Source organism: Scyliorhinus canicula, chromosome 5 (genome assembly GCF_902713615.1).
Source record: "Scyliorhinus canicula chromosome 5, sScyCan1.1, whole genome shotgun sequence".
Taxonomy (NCBI): domain Eukaryota; kingdom Metazoa; phylum Chordata; class Chondrichthyes; order Carcharhiniformes; family Scyliorhinidae; genus Scyliorhinus; species Scyliorhinus canicula.
Genome location: NC_052150.1, coordinates 225,144,217 through 225,165,341, shown reverse-complemented (window position 1 = coordinate 225,165,341; position 21,125 = coordinate 225,144,217). Strand labels below are relative to the sequence as shown.

Genomic DNA, 21,125 nt, shown 5'->3' with positions numbered 1-21,125 from the left:
GTTGCTGTACCGCCTCCAAGGCCAATATGACATGTTCTTTGTAAGAATACATCCAAATGTGGACATGAACACTTAAAAGTTTCACATCTTTTCAAAAAATGTTGATTTCTTTATCAGTAAAAAATGAAATGCAATGCATGAACTGTTCTGTTGGAACTAAGAAACAAAAAGGTGGGATGGAACTTGCCAAGAGGGTGGCTGAAAGGTGCCTGGAGGTGAAACAAACATTGCAAAGTGACAAAGAAAACAATGCAACTAGAAGGTGGGGTTGTATTGTCAAATCTGTGAGTCCAGGTTGTCAGAAACCATTATGTAGATGTATAATGCTTTGATTAGTATGAAGCAGAAGCATTGTCTGGACAAGCAACAAAGGTGAATCCATATGTTGGATGAGCTATGAGAAACAATGTGATAATGTAACGATCCATGAGCTTGAAAAGAAACAGCTCTGAGAGAATCTTCCAGAGTTTAAAAAGGCCGACTTAAGGTATAAAGTAAATTGATCAATGGGCGGGATTCCTCGGCCAAGTGCTCCCGGCGATTGGAAAGTCCTGCCCGAGGTCACTGGACGTCTCGCTGTGTCTCGCCCGTGGCGTTCTGGAGGCGGCGGGGCGGAAGAATCCATCCCAATGCTTCCAAAAACAGCAAGGTAGCAAGACAAGGGAGGACAGACTAAATAAAAAGTTTAGGGTGGATTCCTAGAACCAATTCTTCACATAGAGGGTAATAAAATTTGGAACAGTTTGTTAGGAAGAACGGTCAAAATGAAGGGGGGGAGTGGGGGTCCAAGGCACCGGGCTCACATAAAAACAAGAGTGCTTTTGTGGGGATAGTCTGGGAGGACGAGAACAAATGAGTGCGTTATACTTTTGGGCGGAGACTCTTTGAACCAAGTTTTACTGCACACTTCTGGATAAGGTATTGGAACCAAATGAAGGTTCCAAGCCAGCACATTGAAGCCTACTCGTGACAATAAGCGATTTTCATTTAATTTCATTTCATTCACAATTCCTCAGTCACTGAAGCCGTCTATACCCTAATGCAATAAGACCTGAAAAATAGGCATGCTTGGTAAGTGGCAAGTAACATTCGAACCGCACAAGTTTTAGTCAATGACCATCTAAGTATGGTCCCTTGGCATCAAAGGGCATAAAATCATGCAATCCCTACAGTGCAGAAGGAGGTCATTCAGCCAATCCACACCAATCCACACCAATCCACTGAAAATGCATCTTACCTAGGCCCACTCCCCCACCGTATCCCTGTAACCCCATAACCTCATCCCAGCTCTTGGACACTAAGGGACAATTGATCATGGCCAATACACCTAACACATCTTTGGACTGTGGGAGGAATCCGGAGCACCCTGGAGGACCCCCACGCAGACACGGGGAGAATGTGCAAACTCGACACAGACATTCACCCGGGGCCAGAATCGATCCTAGCCCCTGTAGATGTGAGGCGGCAGTGCTAACCACTGTGCCACCATGCCCGCCCATGGACCTGGGCCAAGATTCACACAAATACAATTTGCAGAGGCAGCTGACCATTTAAGTCACCAGCTGCCTCCACAGAACTGGGATTGTGGTAGGCCAGGAGAGTGAAACCTGGAATGTGCAGATTAGAACAGGCAAGACTTGATGGATTTGTTTGGATAGTCGGTGTACACCTTTGAAGAAGTAAGGTGCCTTTTGGATAGAGTGCCAGGACCCCTTTTTGAGAGTTAAGGCGCCATTTGGGATTGTTAAAAGTCAACTTGATAATGCAATTTTTATGCACAAACTCATTGGAACTGTCCAGTTTTTGAAGAATCTTTAAAGAACTGTCAAGGAAATGTCAGAAATATCCAATGACACTAGGTGAGCTAGCATGGCGAGCATAAGGGCAAAGGGTGGTAGGTGGAGGATGGATTTGCATACGTTGGAACTAAGTTGGCATAAGGGTGCACAGGACATGAGTTAGCATAAGTTGGAATGGATGGGACAAACATGGGGAAGGTGGGGGCCGGAGGGCAGCTTGTGATTTTGTAATTTATTTTTATTTATTTAACCACAGTGCTAGAGTACAAAGCCTGGCCTTCCACCCAACCTGCCTCTGTGTCCTGCAGCCTCAATCATTCCAGGTTTGCCCCCCCCCCCCCCCCCCCCCCCAACTCCAGCCCTCCGGTGAAGATCCAATCCAGCTGATAAGGACCACTGAGTCGGGAAATCTCCCGTCTCTGTATGCCCAACCAGGGGATGAAAATATGGGTCCCAAGCGAGCCAGTGCTAATTGGACAACTAACCTCAGTGCCAGTGGAAGTGCTGGCTACCTAAAAGTTAAGCAATGGTCAAGGCATGAGCCCATATTGAACAAGGAAAACCATTTGGCAGGAGGCTGAAAGTACTTGTTTTTGCAAGTTCTGAATAACTGCCAACCTCAACCTTAAAATTGCAACATAAGTAAATGAATAAATAAATTGGAACGAAACAGGCAACGAGAATAATTTCTCCCCGTGAAAGGTGTGAAATCATGAAAAATTTAAACATTCTAAATGAATTGAATAGAATTAAATCAGGTAGCATTGTGGATAGCACAATCGCTTCACAGCTCCAGGGTCCCAGGTTCGATTCCGGCTTGGGTCACTGTCTGTGCGGAATCTGCACATCCTCCCCGTGTGTGCATGGGTTTCCTCCCGGTGGTCCGGTTTCCTCCCACAGTCCAAAGATGTGCAAGTTAGGTGGATTGGGCATGATAAATTGCCCTTAGTGTCCAAAATTGGGGTTATGGGGATAGGGTGGAGGTGTTAACCTTGAGCAGGGTGCTCTTTCCAGGAGCCGGTGCAGACTCGATGGGCCGAATGGTCTCCTTCTGCACTGTAAATTCTATGATCTATGAGTTACTGCTGGAGATATGGGTTATTGCATTTCCTGGCAAAATGGTTAACTTTAGCCCCAGGAGTTGAATATTACTGAACTATACATGTATCCCTTGTCTTTCTTTCAGTGGCAAAGGATGTGTTAAAACAGAACTTCAAAAACAGGATTGTTACAGAAACAGAATGGCCAACAGAAATGATGAGGCAGCTTCCCCATGAACATAAACAGGCGCAAGAATATGGTGAGTTGAAATGATAAAGTAAGGTTACCACAGGACTTGAGAGTGTGAAGAACTTTACAGAGTAGTGAATAACGCATAAAATAATGATGCATAGAAATATTCAGCATAGAAGGAGATCAATTATCTCGTTGAACCTGCACCATGGGCTGGGTTCACCAGGGGCTGGATTCTCCGCTGCGCTGGCAGTGCACCCAGCCGGGGGCATTTCCCGATGGTGTGGCGCTGCCCACAATGGGAAACCCCATTGGCCGGCTGGCGGGATGGAGAATCGCGCTGCCGGCGGGGACACGCAGCACCAGAAAACTGGGCCGTGATTCTCCCCTACCCGGCGGGCGGGAGGGGTCCCGGCGTACCGGAGAGAATTCCGGCCACGGCGGGGGCGGGATTTACGCCGGCCCCGGGCGATTCTCCGACCCTCCGGCGGGGGGGGGGGGTCGGAGAATTCCGTCCCTGGTGCGGAGTGGGACCGAGAATCCCGCCCCTCAGGTCTTTCGAAGAGAAGTCCAATTCGTGGACTCGGTAACTCGTTCCTATATTTTTTCTCATTCAAATATTTGTCAAATTCGATGCTGAAAGCTATCGTTGAATAACCTCCCTATCAGGCAGTGAATTCCAAATCCTAAACAACTATTGTGCACAAAGACCTTTCTGCTGATCAAGGCTGCACCTCACCCCCGACTTCGCAAGGGAAATTAAGAATGGGCAGAAACCTTGCCAGTGATGCTCACACCCCATGAAAATACATAAACTCTGTTTCTTTTGCCGATCATCTTAAAATCTCTGCGCAGGATTCTCTGACCGGCAACGCCGAAATCGCGTTCGGCAATCGGCCGGGGAATCCATTTTTACGCCGGAATCGGGGCGGCGCCGCTTTTCCGATGCTTGGCCCCCTCAAGAACGGTGTACTCGAGGAGTATGCTCCACGCCATCGGGACGGCCTCAGAGCGTCACCCGAGGCCCTTCCCCGAGGCTCCGCCCCGATGTGCCGACTTCCCGACAGCATCGGTCGCGTGTCCTCTCACTTTCCGGGGACCACACGTGGTGGCTGTGGATTCTGCCCAGCACCGCCACAGTCGGGGGGGGGGGGGGGGGGGGGGGGGGGGGGGGGGGGGCCGTTCCATTGACAGGGGGGGGCTTCAGCAGGAGCTGGGGGATTGATGGGGGTGGTCCGGGGAATGCGAGGAGGTTACAAGGGGCAGTTTTTTGCAGGCTGGGTCTGCAGCGGCAGGCACCATGTTGTACGGTGCGGCCGCCGCAGTCCACCACTGAGAGCATGCGAGGCCACGGACCCGGCAATCCTGCGTCTGTATTGACATGTAAAGGGGCTTTACGTGGCGCGGCAGCTAGCCCCCCCCCGGGCAGAGCTTCAGTGCGGGAGCGGCGCTGACATTTTGGGCGTAAGACCAGACGGATCCTGCGGACATAGCCACAGAATCTGAGAATCCAGCCCACTGTGTTTTGGCCATTTCTCTTTCTATAAGAATATATTATATATATTCTTACATATCTAAACCTGTCACCTCTATCAAAACTCTTCTCTGTGTTATGGGTCAGTGTTCAGAGAACCCCAAAGTGTATCATGGAGTTCACCTGACCCACAACTTTTACTAGATTGTGGTATGGGGAGCACACGGCCCACTCTACAGGTGTGGTACAGCAGAAATGCACCAGTATTTTTTGAAAGAAAACAATGTTTATTCTATGAACTCAAGTTAACCTTTCTAAAACAAACTGAACATCTTAGCAACCAGTAAATCAAATACACTACCCAAAGGATACAACACTAAGTAACCTGTCTGCTGTCCTTTACACCCAAAAGACTTAACAAACCTTTAAACAGAAGCACATCAGAGTTTACATTCACTACTGAAAACATGTATAATTCTTCTGAATTCACCAAATGATTAAGAGATAGTCCTTCATGGCAGAGGGATCAGCAATACAGCTGCTTTGCCTGACTTCAGCTGCAACACACTGAAAAACGAAACCAAAAAGACAGACACACCCAAGCTTTTCTCAAAGTGAAACTAAAAAGCAGAGCCAGAGCTCAGCTCCACCCACACTCTGACATCACTGCAGTAACATGAGCAGCCAAACATTTCTTACAGCGACATTCTCACGACACTGTCCCTCAAGCAAAAAACCCCAGCTTCCCCAGTCTATCCATTTGTCTATAATCCCTGATAATTGTAAATATTGTAACTCATACTTTCAAAAGTGAGGGGGCCAGAATTGAATACAATATTCTATCTGGGGCTGAGCTCGTGTTTTATCTCGGCTTCGCATTACTTCCTGTCTTTTTCCCCTCAGTGTGTGAAATGCAATGCAGCTCGCTTGGGGTGGGGGTGAATCACAGCAAATGGAGCTCCTGAATTGCACGGCATGGCTCAGATTGATGCTTTGATAGTGAACAAAAGGGCAGCACGGTAGCATTGTGGATAGCACAATTGCTTCACAGCTCCAGGGTCCCAGGTTCGATTCCCGGCTTGGGTCACTGTCTGTGCGGAGTCTGCACATCCTCCCCGTGTGTGCGTGGGTTTCCTCCGGGTGCTCCGGTTTCCTCCCACTGTCCAAAGATGTGCAGGTTAGGTGGATTGGCCATGCTAAATTGCCCTTAGTGTTGGGTGGGGTTACTGGGTTATGGGATAGGGTGGGGATGGGGGCTTGGGTAGGTTGCTCTTTCCAAGAGCTGGTGCAGACTCGATGGGCCGAATGGCCTCCTTCTGCACTGTAAATTCTATGAAAATGGAAGACAATTAAGCGTGCGATGGGGAGGAAGGAAGCAAAGTGGCAATGTTTCTCGGAAGCAATGGTTCATTGACAAGGTCGTGAAGTCACTGAATGGAATTTTATGCTGCCGTGTGAATCTAACAGGAGAAGCACAGGGATCTCGTGCCACCAGAAACACATCAATTAAAAGCTGCCGATTTTCAGGCAGCATCTCGGTCTTTCAGTGGAAAAGATAATCTACGTTCAATGTCAGTGGCGTCTGGGTGGGGAGAGAGGGAGGAAAGGTATCGTCAAACGAGCGAGGCAGCTCTGAGGAACTGTCCGGCCTAGTGGCTCAAACCATTCTAGGAAGCCAGCTAATAAAGGGAGTGAATCATAAAGAAGTGAATCGTCCATTCAGTGATTTACCCATTACCACAGGAGGAAGTACACAGATGAAGCCAACACCATGGTACGGTGACAACGTTGCTGACATGCAGCTACAGCAGGAGTCACAGGCCGCAGCTGTTCAGGAGCAACCGCAAGGCCATGAGGCCTACCATAAGGGGGGGAAGTAGAAGGGATGCGATGTGACACAGATGTGACTTCAAGAATGAATTACCTGCAGACGTTCGAGAGGCAGAGAACACTCATTGCCAGAGAACAGTCCACATCTCCAGAGAAACAGTCAATGAAATTTTGCCACAACACTGGATAACCTGTGCCCAAAGGGTGGTCACCCAGTGCTATTGATGCTGACATTTACCACTGCACTCAACCTCTACACCTCCATTTCCTTCCAAGGATCAATGTTGATCTGCATGGGATACCCTTGGTAACATCGCTGATGTGTTGAGTATGCTGGGTCTGTGATGACTGCGTTTACCATAGCAGTGAGAGAGACAGGCTACCAACACTTGTAGAAGTACAACCCTATTTTATTTATCTATGAGCTGTTAAACATACTTGCACTGTGGGTCGACACTATGTTAGGTTGACTGACGACCTATGGCTAACCTGACCAGACTATACTGATAGCACATGGTAGATGTTTGTGATACTGACTGCGCGGGCTCTGTCTGTCTCAGAGGCTGCATCCCGAATGAGCGGGAAAACTAGTGCCCTCTGGCTTTATAGTGACCGAGCCCTGTCTGGTGATTGGCTGCTGTGTTCTGTGTGTTGATTGGCCTTTCAGTGTGTCAGTCAGTGTGTGTCTATGCACCATTATATACTTGTGTGTATATTATGACAATCAGATTGTGCATTCAGGAGGTGACCAAGGGGCTTCAAGTGGATTGGTAAGTTCGCCCAATACTGCCCTGACCTGAGAGCGTGACTGAGTGGACAGCGGGACTTTCCATTTGCGCAGGGTGCTATTGATGATACACGGGCTGCAATAAAAGCTCCATTGGAACATCTGCGATTATGGGTGACTGGAATCTGCATAAAGATTGGGTGAGTCAAACTAGTGCCTAGTTGCACCCACAGGTGCAATCGAGCAGGAATTTCTGGAGTATACACGGGATGGTTTTCTGGACCAATACATTGTAGAACCAAGAAAGATACAGACCATCTTTATTTGGGGCAGCACGGTAGCATTGTGGATAGCACAATCGCTTCACAGCTCCAGGGTCCCAGGTTCGATTCCCGGCTTGGGTCACTCTGCGCGGAGTCTGCACATTCTCCCCGTGTGTGCGTGGGTTTCCTCCGGGTGCTCCGGTTTCTTCCCACAGTCCAAAGATGTGCGGGTTAGGTGGATTGGCCATGACAAATTGCCCTTAGTGTACAAAATTGCCCTTAGTGTTGGGTGGGGTTACTGAGTTATGGGGATAGGGTGGACGTGTTGACCTTGGGTAGGGTGCTCTTTCCAAGAGCCGGTGCAGACTCGATGGGCCGAATGGCCTCCTTCTGCACTAAATTCTATGAATCTGCTTAATGCCTCAGGCATCTCTGTTAGATAGTCCCCTCTATGTCACTGCAACACCAATGCAGTGAGTACGGCTGACTTCAGAAGCAGGATATCAGCCTGTGTCTGTCTTAGAACAGTCTTAGAATTGTCAGGGCCCTTGGATCTCACAGCCTCCCAGCTGTGCCTGGATTCCAGAAAGGTTCTCACCCAAATCAATTTGCGAGTGAATATCCAGTAATGACTATCTGCACTGGTCGATGGTTCAGAGGAAACGTGCTGCTGCGTACTCTGAGGCATGACATTCTCTTGAGCAGAGAAGTTCCGAAGAGCTTGGCTAGTGGTTTCTCCACGTCTAAGGAAGAAAATATCAGTGGGGTTAGACAAAGTCAACTTGGATTTATGAAAGGGAAATCATGTTTAGAAAACCTTCTGTTGTTTTTTGAGGATGTAACTATGAGACTAGATTGGGTGAACCAGTGGATGTGGTGTATTTGGATTTGTAGAAAGATTTTGATAAAGTCCCATGTAAGAGGTCAGTGTGTAAAATGAAAGTGCACATGGGACTGGAGGTAATATATTGCAGCAATTGAGAATTGTTAGCAGACAGAAAACAGACTGTAGGAATAAATGGGTCTTTTACGAAGGGGCTGGCGGTGACTAGGCGGGTCCCGAAGGAACAATGCTTGGGCCACAGCTGTGTGCGATATACATCAATGATTTGGATGTAAGAACAATAAGACCACAAGGCATTGGTGCAGAAGTAGGCCACGCTGCCAATCGAGTGCTCCGCCATTCAGTGATTATAATCCTCAACTCTACTTCTCCACCTTTTCCCCGTAACCCTTGACTCCTTTTCTCATTAAAATATTGTCTATCTCAGCTTTGCACATACTTAATGACCCAGCGTCATAGAGCCTCCTGCGGTAAAGAATTCCACAGATTCACTGCCCTTCTGAGAGGAGAAATTCCTCCTCATCCCTGTCATAAATCTATATGTCTCAATCAGGTCACCTCTCATTCTTTTACTCTCCATTGAGTACAGGCCCAATCTATTCAACCTCTCCTCATAAGAAAATCCCTTCCTACCCAGGATAAACCTTGTGAACTTTCTCTGGACTGTCTCCAATGCCAATATATCTTTCCTTAGATAATGAAAACAAAACTGTTCACAATATTCTAGGTGTGTGCTCTACCTAGTAGTCTGTATAGATTTAGCCGGACTTTCCTATTTTTCTGCTCCATTCCCTTTGAAATAAAGGCCGGCATTCCATTTGCCTTCCCATGACCTGCTGAACTTGCATGCTAGCTTTTTGGGACTTATGCACAAGAATTCCCAAAATCCCTCAGAGCTCAGAGTTTTCTGCAGTCAATCCAATTAAATAATATTCAGCTCCTTAATTTTTCCAACTAAAGTGCGTACATTGTGTTCCATCTACCAGGTTTTTTCCCCCACTCACCCAACCTCTCGATATCCCGCTGAAGACTCACCATTTGCCTCCCCACTTATTTTTGTGTCATCCGCAGATTTGGCAACCGTGCATTAATTTTCCTCGTCCAAGTCATTAATACATAATTATGTGAATAATTGCAACCCCAGCCAAAATTTATATTTCCAAGTTTGTTGATGGCATGGAACTTGGTGGGAAGCGAAGTGGTGAGGAGGATGTTAACAGCCTTCATAAGAACATAAGAACTAGGAGCAGGAGTAGGCCACCTGGCCCCTCGAGCCTGCTCCGCCATTCAATGAGATCATGGCTGATCTTTTGTGGACTCAGCTCCACTTTCCGGCCCCAACACCCTTAATCCCTTTATTCTTCAAAAAACTATCCATCTTTATCTTAAAAACATTTAATGAAGGAGCCTCAACTGCTTCACTGGGCAAGGAATTCCATAGATTCACAACCCTTTGGGTGAAGAAGTTCCTCCTAAACTCAGTCCTAAATCTACTTCCCCTTATTTTGAGGCTATGCCCCCTAGTTCTGCTTTCACCCACCAGTGGAAACAACCTGCCCACATCTATCCTATCTATTCCCTTCATAATTTTATATGTTTCTATAAGATCAAGGTGATATAAACACATTGAGTGAGCAAATAAATACGTAACAGATGCAGTACAACATGGATAAATGTAAAGTTATCCACTTTGGACGGAGAGTCAGAATGGCCGAGTATTATTTAAACGTTGATGTGCGAAGGTGCCTTGGTGTCTGAGTACACCAGTCACTGAAAGCAATCATGCAGGTACAGCAAGTAATTAGGAGACTTCTTGTAAGAGGATTTGAATACAGGGGCAAGGATGTCTTACAGCAGCTGTTACAGAGCCTTGGTGAAGCCACATCTGGAGTATTGGGTGCAGTTTCAGTCCCCTTATCAAAGAAAGGATATACTTGCCGTAGAGGGAGCGCACAAAGGTTCACCAGACTGATCCCTGGAATGGCAGAATGTATGAGAAACGGTAGGATCGATTGGGCTTGTATTCACTGGAATTTAGAAGAATGAGAGGACCTGAATGAAACATAAAATTAATAATAATAATAATCTTTATTGGTGTCACAAGTAGGCTTACATTAACACTGCAGTGAAGTTACTGTGAAAATCCCCTAGTCGCCACACTCTGGCGCCTGTTCGGGTACACAGAGGGAGAAATCAGAATGTCCAATTAACATAATAAGCACGTCTTTCAGGGTTAAATCGAAGCACCCCGAGGAAACCCACGCAGACACGGGGAGAACGTGCAGACTCCACACAGACAGTGACCCAAGCCGGGAATCGAACCTGGGACCCTGGCGCTGTGAAGCAACAATGCTAACCACTGTGCTACCATGCCACCCAAAAAGCGCATATTGCTAATCTGCCCTGTCACCTTCAAATATTTACTAGTCCCATCGACAGCAATCCCCACACCAAGGCTTTCCCTGCAGTGGGGATCCATACAACAGGAAACCCCATCGACAACAGTGGGATCAGAAGCTGTCACTAAACATGCCATGGGAGTGCATGGAAAATCCTGCCCCTAGGTCTTCTGCTCTGCATCAATATACTTCAGCACCAAGCCTTGCTTTCTCTCTGTTTTTAAACTATGTCGTGTTGTTTTTCCTGCATTTGTGTGAAAGTTTGATCATCTCTCTTCTTTATTCTTCCTCAATGACAGCACGTCAACAACAGAGACAGGCCCGGGGTGAGTAATGAACGGGGAAAATGTTGCCCATTTTTAAAAAAGTACTGTATTGTTTTATTAAACTACACTTGATTCCTCTTTTCAATTGCACTGTCTTGTCAGAATTTCTGGATTAACAGCTCTCCAGGGAAGTGTTGGATTTATTTCCTGTTTGAAACATGCAGGAATGGTTATAGCTAATATCGAGATCCACCCCAGTGACCACCCAACAGCCCGTGCCCCAAATAGGCCCCTTGACATTGTTTCACAGGCATTGCTTATTCGATTATTAGGTTAGCTGTGTCACTGGCAGAATTCCTGCCCCTCCCCACCCCCCACACCAACCCCATGTCCCACTCCCTCACATTTTCCCTGTAGCCCTGCAATTTATTTTATCTCCAGCTAAGTGTCCAATCGTCTTTGGAAGACCCCGACTGATCTGTCACCACCATACTCTCAGACAGTACATCCTGGATCCTAACCTGTCACTGGGTAAAATGGGATTTCCCATTGAAACCCCACCCCTTCCTACCACTTGTCAATGGGTTTTCCCACTGAACCCCACCCCTTCCCACCACTTGTCAATGGGATTTCCCATTGAACCCCCCCACCCCTTCCCACCGCTTGTCAATGTGATTTCCAATTGAAACCCCCACCCCACCGCTTGTCAATGGGATTTCCCATTGAAACCCCACCCCTTCCCACCGCTTGTCAATGGGATTTCCCATTGAACCCCACCCCTTCCCACCACTTGTCAATGGGATTTCCCATTGAAAACACCCCCCACCAACGGGAAAACCCATTGGAGGGGGTGCACTGCCGGCGAGAACATAGAATCCCGACCACCGGAGAATTCCGGCCAGTGTTTCTTTTGGCCTTTCTGGAAGGTTTATCTAAATATTGAGGTTGATTGGTGTCACTGGTGCTGACTTCACTGATATTGTCCACCCCTCTCCCGCACCCCACCCACACACCCCTCTCCCTCACCCCACCCACACACCCCTCTCCCGCACCCCACCCACACACCCCTCTCCTGCACCCCACCCACACATCCCTCTCCCACACCCAACCCACACACCCCTCTCCCGCACCCCACCCACACACCCCTTTCCCACACCCCACCCACACACCCCTCTCCCGCACCCCACCCACGCACCCCTCTCCCATACCCCACCCACACATCCCTCTCCCACACCCAACCCACACACCCCTCTCCCGCACCCCACCCACACACCCCTTTCCCACACCCCACCCACACACCCCTCTCCCGCACCCCACCCACGCACCCCACCCACGCACCCCTCTCCCATACCCCACCCACACACCCCTCTCCCGCACCCCACCCACCCCTCTCCCGCACCCCACCCACACACCCCGCTCCCACACCCCGCTCCCACACCCCTCTCCCACACCCCACCCACACACCCCTCTCCCGCACCCCACCCACACACTCCTCACCTACACCCCACGCACCCACTCCTCTCCCGCACCCCACCCACACACCCCTCTGCCGCACCCCACCCACACACCCCTCTCCCGCACCCCAACCACACACCCCTCTCCCACACCCCACCCACACACCCCTCTCCCGCACCCCACCCACACACCCCTCTCCCGCACCCCACCCACCCACCCCTCTCCCGCACCACACCCACCCACTCCTCTCCCGCACCCCACCCACACACCCCTCTCCCGCACCCCACCCACACACTCCTCACCTACACCCCACGCACCCACTCCTCTCCCGCACCCCACCCACACACCCTCTCCCGCACCCCACCCACCCACCCCTCTCCCACACCCCACCCACATACCCCTCTCCAGCACCCCACCCACACACCCCTCTGCCGCACCCCACCCACACACTCCTCACCCACACCCCATCCACCCCTCTCCCGCACCCCACCCACACACCCCTCTCCCGCACCCCACCCACCCACCCCTGTCCCACACCCCACCCACACACCCCTCTGCCGCACCCCACCCACCCACCCCTCTCTCATACGCCACCCACACCTCCCCCGCACCCACCCTCCCACCCCTCTCCTACACTCCACCCGCCCTTCTCCCGTACCCCACCCACCCCTCTCCCGCACCCCACCCACCCACCCCTCCCAAACACCCCACCCACCCCTCTCCCGCACCCCACCCACCCCTCTCCTGCACAGTAACACCATAAACAGAACTTCAAGGGCCACTTTTAACTTTTGATCTAATTTATTTCAAGAAAGAAATAGAGCCAGTCCGGCTGATGTCAATCAAATTGCAAGAGTATCTATTTAAAAATTAATTTCAATAACTAATTTGATCAAGGCTGTATCTGTGCATTGACGTTTCCGACTGACAGAGTTTGAATTCACTGCTTTTATTTTCAGCGTCTGCGCCAGCTGACTTCAGGCAAGGTGCTGCTTCATCTGGAGTTTGTGAGTTTTGTGACTATGTTTTTAAATATTGTAAATTTTAATGTGCAGTTCATAATTCTGGGTGGATTTGGGACTAAGTGCTATCCATTAAGTTTTGGATATTTGTCAATGGAGCACAACGTGCTAATACATTATCTCAAGCATCTCCACGGTCCCAAATTTGCTAGTCGCGTCACAGGGAAGATTATAAAGTTCTGCCTGAGGATCATGAGATCTTAGGAAATATGGCATTGCCATTACTTTTCGCCACAAACAGGAAACAGAAGAGATCTTTTTCCAAGAGTGGGGGTGTCAATTACAAGGGGTCACGATTTCAAGGTGAGAGGGGAAAGTTTCAGGGAGATGTGCGTGGAAAGTTTTTTACGCAGAGGGTGGTGGGTGTCTGGAACGCTTTCCCAGCGGAGGTGGTAGAAGCGGGCACGATAGCATCATTTAAGATGCATCTGGACAGATATATGAAAGGGCGGGGAACAGAGGGAAGTAGATCCTTGGAAAATAGGCGACAGGTTTAGATAAAGGATCTGGATCGGCGCAGGCTGGGAGGGCCGGAGGGCCTGTTCCTGTGCTGTAATTTCCTTTGTTCTTTGTTCTATCTTGTGGCTCAATGGGTATTGTCCATCCTGCTAAACCTGCAATTTGGGGTTCAAGTCCCACTCCAGGATATGGATGGAAGGAGTGTTCTTAAAAGAACAAAATCAATAGAGGGTGCGATTCAGCAGACAAAAGTTAAAGTCCGCTTTTGGGTGTGTTTGGCAGGGGGCGCCTGGGTGGCTGCAGAGCCGAGATTCACCCCATGTTTCACCAGCACCTGTGCCGGTTTTTGGGCCTTGCCGAGATTCTCACCCTCTGAGGCGACACTTTGAGGGAGCTAGCGAGCTGGACCCGCCAGAGGGACTGGCTCCTCGCAGATCGCAGAACCATTGTGGAAAGCAGCCCCAATCTCGACATTGGCTTTCAGGATCCACTTCCCGCCATCACACCCCCACCCCAACAATTTCCGGGGCCTTCTAACCTCCCCTCACCCTCACTCCTCTGAGCAAGGCTCCCCCAGACCCGACCACTGGCACTGCAACCTTTAGGAAATCTAGGTGGTCTACATCTACTGGTTCCCCTTTATCTACTGAATTCACCACATCCACAAAAAAAATTTGAATAAATTTATCGCACAGGATTTCTCTTTAGTAACACCGTGTTGACTCAATCTAACCATTCTATACATTTCTAAGGGCACTGTGAAGACTTCCTTCATAATAGATTGTGACATTTTCCCAACAGCTGATGTTAAGCTAACGGGCCTGTAGCTCGCGGCTTTCTCTCTTCCTCCTTTCTTGAAAAGTGGTGCATCATTTGTCACCTGTCAATCTGATGGGATCGTGCCCGAACTGAAGGAATTTTGGAAAATCATGGCAGTGCCTCCACTAACTGTGGCTTCCTCTTTTAGAATCCTGACATAGAGGCCATAATGTCCCAGAGATTTGTCGGATATTAGTCCCTTAAGTTTCACCAATTTATTCGTATTAATTTCGTTAATTTTCCCATTCTTTTTAGCCCCTTCAGTTACCATCTATTTTTGGTATGTAACATGCGGCTTCTAGTGTGAATAAGGCTGCAAAATATATGTTCAATGCTTCTGCTATTTCATAATTACCCATGACAACGTCTTTGCCTCTCTTCCAAAGGACCAGCGCTCTCCGCCTCTTTATATATTTATAAATGCAGTTACAACAAGTTTTTATATTCCTGGCTACTTCACGCTCATATTACATTTTCCCATTTTTATTAGCTTTTTGGTGGCCCTCTCTGCTGGTTTATAAAACGTTCCAATCCTCAGGCTTGCTCCTGTTTCCATAAAAAGCCTCTTCTTCTCCCTCAACACCATTATTACTACAAAACTCATCTCCAAACAGCGTGGCCTGGACCTCAGCTCCTCCCTCTCCGACTGGATCCTGATCTTCCTGACCCACAGGCCACAATCAGTAAAGATAGGCAACAATACCTCCTCCATGACCATCCTCAACAACGGTGCCCAGAAGGCTGTGTCCTCAGCCCCCTACTATACTCCTTGTACACCTATGACTGTGTGGCCAAGTTCCCCATCAACTCGATTTTCCCCAACGCCAGCCCGGTTTTCTATTGCAGCGTAATCCCGCTGGACAGGATTCTCCATCCCTCCAGCCTGGTTGTCCAGTGCAGCGTGATCCCGCTGGACAGGATTCTCCGTCCCTCCAGCCTGGCTGTCCAGTGCAGCGTGATCCCGCTGGACAGAATTCTCCGTCCCTCCAGCCTGGTGTCCAGTGCAGCGTGATCCCGCTGGACAGGATTCTCCGTCCCTCCAGCCTGGTGTCCATTGCAGCGTGATCCCGCTGGACAGGATTCTCCATCCCTCCAGCCTGGTGTCCAGTGCAGCGTGATCCCGCTGGACAGGATTCTCCGTCCCTCCAGCCTGGTGTCCAGTGCAGCGTGATCTCGCTGGACAGGATTCTCCGTCCCTCCAGCCTGGTGTCCATTGCAGCGTGATCCCGCTGGACAGAATTCTCCGTCCCTCCAGCCTGGTTGTCCAGTGCAGCGTGATCCCGCTGGACAGGATTCTCCATCCCTCCAGCCTGGTTGTCCAGTGCAGCGTGATCCCGCTGGACAGGATTCTCCGTCCCTCCAGCCTGACTGTCCAGTGCAGCGTGATCCCGCTGGACAGGATTCTCCATCCCTCCAGCCTGGTTGTCCAGTGCAGCGTGATCTCGCTGGACAGGATTCTCCGTCCCGACAGCCTGGTTGTCCATTGCAGCGTGATCCCGCTGGACAGGATTCTCCGTCCCTCCAGCCTGGTTGTCCAGTGCAGCGTGATCTCGCTGGACAGGATTCTCCGTCCCGAAGGCCTGGTTGTCCATTGCAGCGTGATCCCGCTGGACAGGATTCTCCGTCCCTCCAGCCTGGTTGTCCATTGCAGCGTGATCCCGCTGGACAGGATTCTCCGTCCCGTCAGTCCGGTTATCCAGTGCAGCGTGATCCCGCTGGACAGGATTCTCCGTCCCTCCAGCCTGGTGTCCATTGCAGCGTGATCCCGCTGGACAGGATTCTCCATCCCTCCAGCTCGGTTGTCCAGTGCAGGGTGATCCCGCTGGACAGGATTCTCCGTCCCTCCAGCCTGGTTGTCCAGTGCAGGGTGATCCCGCTGGACAGGATTCTCCATCCTTCCAGCCTGGTTGTCCAGTGCAGCGTGATCCCGCTGGACAGGATTCTCCGTCCCTCAAGCCTGGTGTCCAGTGCAGCGTGATCCCGCTGGACAGGATTCTCCGTCCCTCAAGCCTGGTGTCCAGTGCAGCGTGATCCGGCTGGACAGGATTCTCCGTGTCGCCAGCCTGGTTGTCCAGTGCAGCGTGATCCCACTGGACAGGATTCTCCATCCCGTCAGCCTGGTTGTCCAGTGCAGCCCGATCCCGCTGGACAGGATTCTCCGTCCCTCCAGCCTGGTTGTCCAGTGCAGCCCGATCCCGCTGGACAGGATTCTCCGTCCCTCCAGCCTGGCTGTCCAGTGCAGTGTGATCCCGCTGGACAGGATTCTCTGTCCCTCCAGCCTGGTGTCCAGTGCAGCGTGATCCCGCTGGACAGGATTCTCCGTCTCGCCAGCCTGGTTGTCCAGTGCAGCGTGATCCCGCTGGACAGGATTCTCCGTCCCTCCAGCCTGGTTGTCCATTGCAGCGTGATCCCACTGGACAGGATTCTCCATCCCTCCAGCCTGGTTGTCCAGTGCAGCGTGATCCCGCTGGACAGGATTCTCCATCCCTCCAGCCCGGCTGTCCAGTGCAGCCTAATCCCGCTGGACAGGATTCTCCGTCCCTACAGCCCGGTTGTCCAGTGCAGCGTGATCCCGCTGGACAGGATTCTCCGTCCCTCCAGCCTGGTTGTCCAGTGCAGCGTGATCCCGCTGGACAGGATTCTCCGTCCCTCCAGCCTGGTTGTCCAGTGCAGCGTGATCCCGCTGGACAGGATTCTCCGTCCCTCCAGCCTGGTGTCCAGTGCAGCGTGATCCCGCTGGACAGGATTCTCTGTCCCTCCAGCCTAGCTGTCCAGTGCAGTGTGATCCCGCTGGACAGGATTCTCCGGCCTGCCAGCCTGGTTGTCCAGTGCAGCGTGATCCCGCTGGACAGGATTCTCCGTCTCGCCAGCCTGGTGTCCAGTGCAGCGTGATCCCACTGGACAGGATTCTCCGGCCTGCCAGCCTGGTTGTCCAGTGCAGCGTGATCCCGCTGGACAGGATTCTCCGTCTCGCCAGCCTGGTTGTCCAGTGCAGCGTGATCCCACTGGACAGGATTCTCCGTCCTTCCAGCCTGGTTGTCCAGTGCAGCGTGATCTCGCTGGACAGGATTCTCCGTCCCTCCAGCCTGGTTGTCCAGTGCAGCGTGATCCACTGGACAGGATTCTCCGTCCCTCCAGCCTGGTTGTCCAGTGCAGCATGATCCCGCTGGACAGGATTCTCCGTCCCTCCAGCCTGGTGTCCAGTGCAGCGTGATCCCGCTGGACAGGATTCTCCGTGTCGCCAGCCTGGTGTCCAGTGCAGCGTGATCCCGCTGGACAGGATTCTCCATCCCTCCAGCCTGCTGTCCAGTGCAGCGTGATCCCACTGGACAGGATTCTCCGTCCCTCCAGCCTGGTTGTCCAGTGCAGCGTGATCCCGCTGGACAGGATTCTCCGTCTCGCCAGCCTGGTTGTCCAGTGCAGCGTGATCCCACTGGACAGGATTCTCCGTCCTTCCAGCCTGGTTGTCCAGTGCAGCGTGATCTCGCTGGACAGGATTCTCCGTCCCTCCAGCCTGGTTGTCCAGTGCAGCGTGATCCCGCTGGACAGGATTCTCCGTCCCTCCAGCCTGGTTGTCCAGTGCAGCATGATCCCGCTGGACAGGATTCTCTGTCCCTCCAGCCTGGTGTCCATTGCATCGTGATCCCGCTGGACAGGATTCCCTGTCCCTCCAGCCCGGCTGTCCAGTGCAGCGTAATCCCGCTGGACAGGATTCTCCGTCCCGACAGCCTGGTTGTCCAGTGCAGCGTGATCTCGCTGGACAGGATTCTCCGTCCCGATAGCCTGGTTGTCCAGTGCAGCGTGATCTCGCTGGACAGGATTCTCCGTCCCGATAGCCTGGTGTCCAGTGCAGCGTGATCCCACTGGACAGGATTCTCCGTGTCGCCAGCCTGGCGTCCAGTGCAGCGTGATCCCACTGGACAGGATTCTCCGTCCCTCCAGCCTGGTTGTCCAGTGCAGCGTGATCCCGCTGGACAGGATTCTCCGGCCTGCCAGCCTGGTGTCCAGTGCAGCGTGATCCCACTGGACAGGATTCTCCGTCCCTCCAGCCTGGTGTCCAGTGCAGCGTGATCCCGCTGGACAGGATTCTCCGTCCCTCCAGCCTGGTGTCCAGTGCAGCGTGATCTCGCTGGACAGGATTCTCCGTCCCGCCAGCCTGGTTGTCCAGTGCAGCGTGATCCCGCTGGACAGGATTCTCTGTCCCTCCAGCCTGGTGTCCAGTGCAGCGTGATCCCGCTGGACAGGATTCTCCATCCCTCCAGCCTGGTGTCCAGTGCAGCGTGATCCCGCTGGACAGGATTCTCCGGCCTGCCAGCCCGGTTGGCCAGTGCAGCGTGATCCCGCTGGACAGGATTCTCCGGCCTGCCAACCGGCCAATGGGCTTTTCCATTGTGGGCCACCCCATGGCGTTGGGAAATGCGCTGGCGTTGGTGGGCTGCTTGTGGGGGGTGGATCCTGCCGACGGGAATCCCGCTGGAGAATAATTGCCACTGAGCACAAATCCAGAGGTGTGTCCCTATGCCTTGCCATGCAAATTGATGCCTGGCCGGGACTGTGAGGGATTCACTGGTAAATCACGTTATCGGGCTCCACCTTTCGCGGGCAGCCTGATAGCGAGGTCTGGGACCTCCCTTGCAACGTAATTCCACCCCACACCACACCTCGTGACTTTCTGGGTCTCCCCCACCAGAATCCCCAGTACAGAGACCCCCACCAGATGCCGCCAATAAGTGACCCCACCAGAGATCCTCACATAATAGGAACACTCACCAAAGACCCCCACAATACAGAAGCAGACCTGGAAGTCCCCCCCCCCCCGCATTATCGCCACCAGGAACCCCCCTATAAGAGAGACCCCAACCAGAGACCCCCAAAAGAGAGACCCCCCCACTAGGGATTCCCCCCCCCCCCCATTTGAGACCCCACCAGGAAACTCCCATAAGAGAAACCTCCAACAGAGACCCCCCCCATAAGAGAGAGCCCGAACAGGAAGTCCCCCATAAGGGACCCCCACCTGAGACCCCCCAATAGAGACTCCCACCAGAAAGCCCCATAAGCGATCCCCACCAGAGACCACACATAAGAGAGACACCGCCCGCAACCCCTCCCATACGAGAGACCCCTATTTTCAAGCCCCCCATAAGAGAGGCAGACCCCTGCCTGGAAGCCCCCTTTACAGAGACTCCCACCAGGCAGCCCCCCATTATGGATACCCACACCAGGAGGTTCCTCTAAGAGAAGCCCAAAACAGGAAGCCCCCCATTAGATGGAACCCCATCTGGAAACTCCACATTGCACAGACCGCTGCCTAGAAATGGGACAGCAGTCCAGACAGACAGCGGACAAGATGCTCCGTTTGGGAGACTATGGGCAGGATTCTCCTTTGCCTGACGTGGCCCGGCTGCTTGCCCCCCCCGCCCCCACCGGGCGGAGCGGGGATCATGCCCCATCGGTCGGGGGCCATTGGCAGCGGCCCCCCAGCAATTCTCTGGGCCCCGATCGGCCAAGCGGCCACCCGTTTTCGGCCAGTCCCTGCCGGTGTGAAATAGAATGGTCCGTCCCGGCAGGACTTGGCTTGGAGGGCAGCTAGCGGGGTCCTCGGGGTGGGGGGGGGGGGGGGGCATGGGGGGGATCCGGCCCTGGGGGGGGACACCCATAGTGGCCTGGCCCGTGATCGGGGCCCACCGATCTGCGGCCGGGCCTGTGCGTGGGGGCAATATTTCCCTCCACGCCGGCCTCTGTAAGGCTCCACCATGGCCGGCGCAGAGTGGAAACCCCCTGTGCATGTGTAATGTGTAGACACCAGCGGTTCTGTGCATGCTCCAACTCGCGGCGGCCCTTCAGCACCGGTTGTCATGGCACCTACCCTTCCAGCACCGGCCTAGCTCCCGGAAGTGCGGAGGATTCCGCAACTTCCAGGCGGCCCGATGCCGGAGTGGTTCACGCCGGCGTCGGGCGGTCCCGCCAATTGCAGGAGAATCCTGTCCGATTTCTTTGGATGCTTTGGGCCAGTTGTAAGACCTTCAGGTTTTCCTCGTCAACCATTATTCTTTTACTTTGGGTCATCCTTGGATTCCCTGGGCTGCTTGGTTTCTAAAAGCGAGCCTATTGTTTCCTCCAGCTCTTTATTTATGGCCTTTCTCTTAGTCGCCGCTGGCTTCTTGTCCGCTTTGTGAAGCCGCCTGCCCAACATCCGCACGTCGGTGGCTTTTTTGCTTCCCTGGTCGCTGGCTGCCTTCCTCTCTAGTAACTAGACACCAGTCAGAGCATTTCCCATCAACCACCACTCTTTGTCTTCTATCAGCTAGCCAATTTCTGATCCAAATTGCTAAATCACCCTGAATCCCATGCCTCTGTATTTTCTGCAATAGCCTACCGTGGGGAACCTTATCAAACGCTTTACTGAAATCCATATACAGCACATCAACTGCTTTACCCTCATCCACCTGTTTGGTCACCCTCTCGAAGAACTCAATGAGGTTTGTGAGGCACGACCTACCCTTCACAAAACCATGTTGACTATCTCTAATCAAAT

At 52.1% G+C, this 21,125-nt stretch overlaps 1 protein-coding gene across 2 annotated transcripts in view; it reads left to right on the top strand.

Annotated features, from left to right (window-relative positions):
- LOC119966625 (uncharacterized abhydrolase domain-containing protein DDB_G0269086-like) overlaps window positions 1-21,125 on the top strand; it is a 229,516-nt gene that overhangs the window by 14,426 nt on the left and 193,965 nt on the right. For both annotated transcript variants that reach the window (XM_038798629.1, XM_038798628.1), the window contains exons 6-8: window positions 2,986-3,099; window positions 10,869-10,895; window positions 13,250-13,297. In XM_038798629.1, coding sequence (XP_038654557.1) covers window positions 2,986-3,099; window positions 10,869-10,895; window positions 13,250-13,297 — 189 coding nt within the window. The remainder of the gene's footprint in view (window positions 1-2,985; window positions 3,100-10,868; window positions 10,896-13,249; window positions 13,298-21,125) is intronic.